Here is a 7274-nt window from a genome sequence, read left to right on the forward strand (position 1 = left end):
AACTATCCAATGATTATTCGATAGAGAAAAATTGTTTTTTCTTCTCGTTTCAACTGTAGTTAACAATGATTTTGTCTATGAGGCATCCCTAAACGCCTACATAAATTCTCATTTGTGACGGGCATATCCATCGCAAGTTTGCGACGGGTCAAGTACTATCTATGTGGGTAGACAAAACAAAAGCAGAGTGTTTAGAGAATAGCAATCTATTTTGTCTTATCTACCCACATGAATAATACTTAACCTGTCATCGTAAGCTTGTGACGGATATACCTGTTACAAGTGAGACTTGGTGAAACACCTAAGCTTACTTAGCTAATCCTTATATATTCTAGAAGAGGTTTAATTAATCATGATTAAAAAAAAAAAAGTTGACCAAGACTTTTGTTCAACCTTAACCATACAAGTATCAATCATGATTAAAAATAATATCAGAAGACCAAGACTTACCAAGAGCGAACATTCAACCATTCACCATCATATTTAACTATAAAATATAAATTTTATTAAATTTAATAACAAATATATTTTCAAAAATAAAATCGTACATATATACTATAAAATATACTCCTTCCAATCCAATCCAAATTACCCACTTGTTTTTTGGAGGTCAAACTTTGAAACGTTTAACCGTTAATCCATAGAAAAATATAAAATTTTGAACGATAAAATTTACATATTTAGTTGTATTATGAAAATGTCTTTCATATGTTATATTTTTTTGCAAAAAAAAAATTATATTTGTTACACAGCCACTGTTTAATTATTATTATTATTATTATTATTATTATAATTAGAATAATATATTTATTTTCTATATTATATTCAATATTTCTAATTTTTATATAAAAATTTTTACATGTCATTTAACAAAAAAGTATCGTAAAAAAATTACGAAAATAATATAATTAGATTGGTGGTAAAAAAAAAATGCTATCATTAGAGTATAAATTTCATATTTAATTATGATAGAAAAAAATATAAATAAAACGTATGAATTGTAATAGATGATATATAACTATTGCATATACTAGTTTTTTAACTCGTGCATTGCAAGGGTGGCAACAGAAAGTTTTATTGAAGATTAAAACATGCGTAATTTTTGGATTTAGTAAATAACTAAAATTTTAGAAATACCTTATCTATCCATACATTTTTGATGAGTTTATCTTGCTTAGTTTTATTCAAACTATCCCTTTTTTTCCTCCACTTTTTAACTTTATGAGAGGTGAAATCGAAAAAGTGAATCTAAATTTATTCTAGATTTCATAACCATCTTTATTTACGCGATAAATAATTAATTTTACTCATTGTTGTACACTTTTTATCATATAACCTATCTTGTTTGTTCTCCTCTTAATTCTTTACCTTCTCTCTCATTTCCTCTCTCACCCACCATCGTTCGGATGTTATTGACCGACTACCTAGAGATCCACCGGCAGACCCGCCACTGCAATGGTAACCATACCCAACACCTCGGACCACGACATCCCTCTCAACCCCTATCTCATCAGCCCCTACACCCTAACCACCATCGTGCAAACCATATCCTACGTCTTCCAACTACCATACCTCCTCTTACCCCTACCATCTCCTACGTCCCATACCTCCAGCATGACCATCATCCTAGCCCCACCCCATATGCGATCTCAAACCCTTATCGTAACCTTATGTGACTCTCTACCCCATCATTACCCATCCATCGCCCCCTCCTATATCACGCCTTCCCACCATCAACACCGCATATTCATTAGTTTCCAAGTCACCAAATACTAAATTTTTTATTTCTTTTATTTTGTTTATTGAGTCATGTTTTGTTTATTGAGTCAGGTTGACACTTGCCTTCAATATTGTAAATTATTGTCATGCAACACAGTTAATTTGAGATATTTAAAATGAGTGAGTGAACAATAAAATTAAAAATGGATAAAGTATTTTTTTTTTCTGACACTTTATTTACTCATTACCTTTTAATGTTAAAATTTAATAGATGGTTTGTAAACTTACCTCTTGCATTCACTCTATAAATAAGAGGAATTAATGATAGTTGATATTATTTATAAAAAGTAATCTAAATGGACATGTAGCTCTCAAATAACAAAACAATGTGGAGGACATGAGAATTTGGTGTCCCTTCTTATCAATCATTTATTTAATTTTAATTAAAATTAAAATTAATAAACCCCTCATAAAGAATAAAAAGGCAAACAAATGATTGAAACAAAGGGGTACTTGAGGCGATAAATATTGCACTTCACCACTGTAAATTTGAGGCGAACCCACCAAAATTAAAAATAACTGAAGGGAAACAATTGTCTTAAAATTAAGAGAATCAAAATGGTACAATCATAATTAATGTAAGTAATCTTGTACGTAAAATGCACATGCACACTTCACCACCTGCAATCTTGTGCGTACAATGTCAATGTTGTCATATACTCAATGCAACATCAGACATATGCATATCGAGATGTCTCTTGCTCACACATTTATTATTTCCTGCACAATCAATAATTAATGTAATAAGCTACATTAACGATGCACCATGTCTGTAGGTAATAAGGGATGGGAAAGTTGGTGCTACTAACTTTTACGATCCAAGTTCTGTAGCATCTTCTTTCAATACCTCAAATATTCAATTTATTTTAAATAACCAAAAAAAGCAGATGCTAAAGACTTGCTCATTAAAAACGCTCAAATAAAGATTTGGTTTTCGCTTATTATAAAATATCAAGTCGAAAGAGATTAATACTCTATACTCCCAGAGTATAAACGACTGAAAAACAAACATCGCCCAAACTAAGATCAAAGAATTAATTACCAGTTACTGGCGAACTTACTCAAAAAAATGGACTAAACTTTTACCATGCATTTTTCGTATTTTTCATCGCCTGAGCATCTTTTCGACGTTATTTGTGTCTGGTCTTGTAAAACCCGACTAAAGGATAATGATAATTATCGCAAGATACTTCTGAAAGTTTGATACTAATTAGCCAAAATCTCATACTACTACAGTAGTATGAAATAATGGTAAATATTTTCTTGAAAGTTAAAAATGCCCAGCTATTTAATGGATGATACAATAAAGGAAGATGCTACACATACACAATGTGTATGGCAAATTTCATACACAGCCAATCACAGCTTGACACGTGGCAAACTATAGTTAACCTAGATTAGTTAGACTAAGGTTAGGTTAGTAATTTAACAATTATGGTTAACTTGTTAACTATATGTAGTTAGTTTATTTTTGGAATGTTTTAATAAATTTTAATCAATAAAGAAAATATATTTTTCAAAATTTTATTTCATTTTTATTCCATATTTTTTTGTTTTTAATTGTTGATCAATCAATGTTGATTAAATTTGATCGCAAACTTTATGAAGATCATGATTGATCATCAATTGATTAGCCCTAATTTTATATGGTTAGAAGTTCATGATCAATTGATTAAATTCGATGGCAAACATTCTGATCAAAAACTTGATTAAATCGAATCATAAATTATTGTAGATCATGATCAATAGACAAACTTCATGAATTCAATCGAAAACTTTATTAAATCGAATAAAAAAATAATATCTATCATCAATACGATTAAGTTCAATCAAATCTTAATCAAAACTTAATCAATTAATTAATGAAAATTATATTCAAATTTATTTGTCTATTCTTGATCAATCCATTAGAATCAATTAATTAAGAACCCTAATTCGAATTAGCTTAGATATTGTATAATTCATGGCCAAAATTTTTTTTAAAAAAAATGTGTTGCTGTTAAGGTTCGAACACGGGTTGACATAGAAGCGACATAGTTTTTGCGAAGAGACTCGTAACCAAGTAAGCAGGGGTATCAGCACGTCTATTCTACTACATTTCATTTTATTATAGTGAAATATTAATCAGTATTGTTAAGGATATTTTTTTCGAAAAAATGTGAAAGTTGTTAAGATTTTATTCCATAATTAAAACGTTCCTTTTTTAAAAAAAAAATTTGCTTGATTTCTGATTATATTTTTGTTAAGATTTTATTCCAAAATATTGTTAAGATTTTATTTTTTTCGAAAATATGCCCTAATTTTGTTAATTATATTTTGTTAATTATATTCCTTTTTTTTCAAATTTTCTTTTAATCTTAAAACATAAACTCAATTAGAAAAAAAAAAGTGAAATTATATTGAATTATAATGGTGTTTGATCTCAATGAACCTTGGGACGAAGAAAGTGGTAGTTCAGGTAGTGAAGATCCTGTGAATGACCATTTTGTCAATGACGATCCCGTGAATGACCATTTTGTCAATGACGATTTTGTCAATGACGATCCTGTGAATGACCATTTTGTCAATGACGATGCTGTCAATGACGAAGCTGTCAATGACGAAGCTGTCAATGACGAAGCTGTCAATGACGATTTTGTGAATGACGATGTTGTCAATGACGATGCTGTCAATGACGATGCTTTGGACGATGAACCTGCAATTATCGATGGGGGGTTCGTGCAAAAGGTTGGTAATATGTTAAACAGTGGGGGTAATGCTGATTCTTTTGAAGTTAATCCACAAGCTAAAGGAATGTCATTCGAGAATGGTGACGAGTTTGCCGCATATTGTTTTTTATATGCGTATAAGAACGCCTTTCAACTGTTTATTAGGGTTGATAAACTACTGAAGAAGTACGTTGATAGGGGTGTGAAGCGTCATGGATCGGGGAAGAACCAACCTCGTTTCTACATGATGAGTAGAATAAGGTTGTGTTGCACATGGGGGGCGGAGCCGAGTAAAAAGAACGGGTTTAAAGACATAGTAAACTTTGAAAAATGTAAATTCGGCATTGATGCATCATTAAAAGACGATTTCATCGTCATCAATGTCGCAACATTGACGCACAATCATGAACTGAAGCCTGAAATGACGCCTCACATGGTTAGTTACAGGCTGCTTGACGAATATTTCAAAAGGCGAGCTTTAATGAATGATGCCGCGGGTATTTCCATTGCGCAAAATTTTAACAGTTTAGTTAGTGAAGCGGGTGGTTACGCTAATTTACGCGTCAATCAGAGTGATGTAAGGAACCTGATTAATCTTGAACGAAGACGAAGTCGAATAAATGGCGATGCTGCGACTTTGGAAGCGAAATTTATTAAGCTTAAAGAACTTGATCCCGACTTTTATTATGCCATAGAACCAGATATTGAGGGCAAACTACTGAACGTGTTCTGGGCCGATGGACGGTGTAGAGCAATGGCCAAGTCATTTGGTGCTGTATTCTCATACGATGCTACATTTTGTGTTAACAGGTAACACCATCGAACCCTAACATTATTAGTTAATGAATGTAGGATTTCTATCAGTTGTGCACTTAATGGATGTAGGATTTTTAAGCATGACTGAAAAAAATTACGGACTGAAAAGATTGATTAGAATGTATATCAGCTGCTCACTTATTCTTTTCCAACAATGACCCAATATAAGATTGATTAGAATGTATATTAATCATGCGTTAGGGGGTCGGCTAATTACGGACTGAAAATTGGTATTAATCGAGTTAGGGTCTGGTTTTGCATGAAATTGAAATAATTTTGTTTAAATTGCAGGTACAAAATGCCGTTTACTCCGTTTGTGGGCATAAATCATCACGGTAGTTCAATTGTACTTGCTTCCGCTTTGATTTCACATGAAGATGCGGAGAGCTTTACTTGGGTTTTTCGGAGATGGTTAGACTGTATGGGTAGAGCACCATCAGTTATACTATCTGATCAATGCAAGGGGATCGGTAAGGCCGTGAAAGACGTATTTCCTAATAGTAAACACCGTTTGTGTCTTTGGCACATTTTGAGAAACGCGACAAAGAATCTGGGCAAGCTTACAAGGTATCAAGAAATTAATACTGACCTTCGGAAAATTATTGATGATAGTGCAGATAGCGATGATTTTGAGGAGGCGTGGCATCATATGGTCACTAAATATAATCTTAAAGAAAATAATTGGATCATGTATGCTTTTGATAACCGACATTCATGGGCTCCATTGTATTGGAGGGACACTTTTTGTGCAGGTATGTCAAGTACGCAAAGAAGTGAACAGACGAACAGATTTTTCAAGAACTACGTCAACGTTGAAACTACGCTGATCAACTTCCTCCAGAGTTATGATAATGCCCTACGTATGAAAGTCGAGCATGAGCTACAATTGAACTATGCTAGTCATGAAAAACCATGTTCATATAATCAGACCGTCATAGCTGAGGAGGTCTTCCAAAAGGCTTATACCAATTCCATGTTCAGAGAGGTGCAAGCTGAGGTGTACGGTCTTATACACACCAATGCCGAGGCTGATTTTAACATTGGTGGATTCTGTTTGTATAATGTCAGGGATGAGGTGAAAACACCATTTGGGTACCGTAGAGAGAAAAAATACGTTGTTCAGGCTCAATTGGACTTCGGTGAGTTTACTTGTACTTGTAAACTTTTCGAATTTAGAGGAATATTGTGCAGGCATATTATTCGTGTACTACAGATCAAGAAAGTTCAATTTATTCCCGATAAGTACATTCTGAATCAATGGCGGAAGGATTTGGTTCGGGGTTATGAGCATCTTCAAGTAGGGTACTACAATCCCGCTGCCGATGAACGAATTAGCCGAGCTCTTGCCATAACGCTGAAGAACGACTACATTTATAGGATGGCATTACATGACGATGAGGCGTACGCCTTATATGAGGCGGAATCAGCGAAGATTGTGAAGGCTTTAGAGGCACATGTGGGTATTGCAAATTTGAACGCTATTGGTGTAGGCTTTGATGTAACAAAGGTCTGGAGTAAAAGGAGATTACAATCTAAGGAGAATAACCAACGCCACATGATAAGGAACGCACCTCCTCCTACAGAAGGCGCTTTGAGAGACCCGGTTGATAAAAGAGGGGCAGGTAGAGGTTCGCGGCCAAGGCAAAAGACGGTAAGGAGGCCTTTAAATGTCGATGATGATGCAGGTCCTTCCCAACCAACTCCGCGTCGAAGAAGGGTTAATTCGAACACACCTCGAAACACTCAGTAGCTTTATGTTTTAGATACTGATTAGTCTTTTAAATGTGTTACGTTTGGCGCAAACTCCGCTCATTTGTTACTTTTATCAATACTGATTTTATCAATACTGTTACGTTTGGCGCAAAGTTACAATTGACTGCAGTCCTTTTTCAACTAGATGGAGTACATAGTTGTGTATGTTTGGCGCAAAAAAAATTAAAGAGAAGAATGGGAATGCTGCTGACACGCCTT

The 7274-nt window shown here is 33.8% G+C and overlaps 1 protein-coding gene across 1 annotated transcript; it reads left to right on the plus strand.

The window, feature by feature from the left end:
* Window positions 1-4188: 4188 nt before the first annotated feature.
* Window positions 4189-7053, plus strand: LOC141608530 (protein FAR1-RELATED SEQUENCE 6-like). Its single transcript, XM_074427875.1, has 2 exons — window positions 4189-5297; window positions 5595-7053. The coding sequence occupies exons 1-2, from the start codon at window positions 4189-4191 to the stop codon at window positions 7051-7053; spliced, it is 2568 nt and encodes an 855-aa protein (XP_074283976.1).
* Window positions 7054-7274: the final 221 nt, after the last annotated feature.

Source organism: Silene latifolia, chromosome 10 (assembly GCF_048544455.1).
Source record: "Silene latifolia isolate original U9 population chromosome 10, ASM4854445v1, whole genome shotgun sequence".
Lineage (NCBI taxonomy): Eukaryota > Viridiplantae > Streptophyta > Magnoliopsida > Caryophyllales > Caryophyllaceae > Silene > Silene latifolia.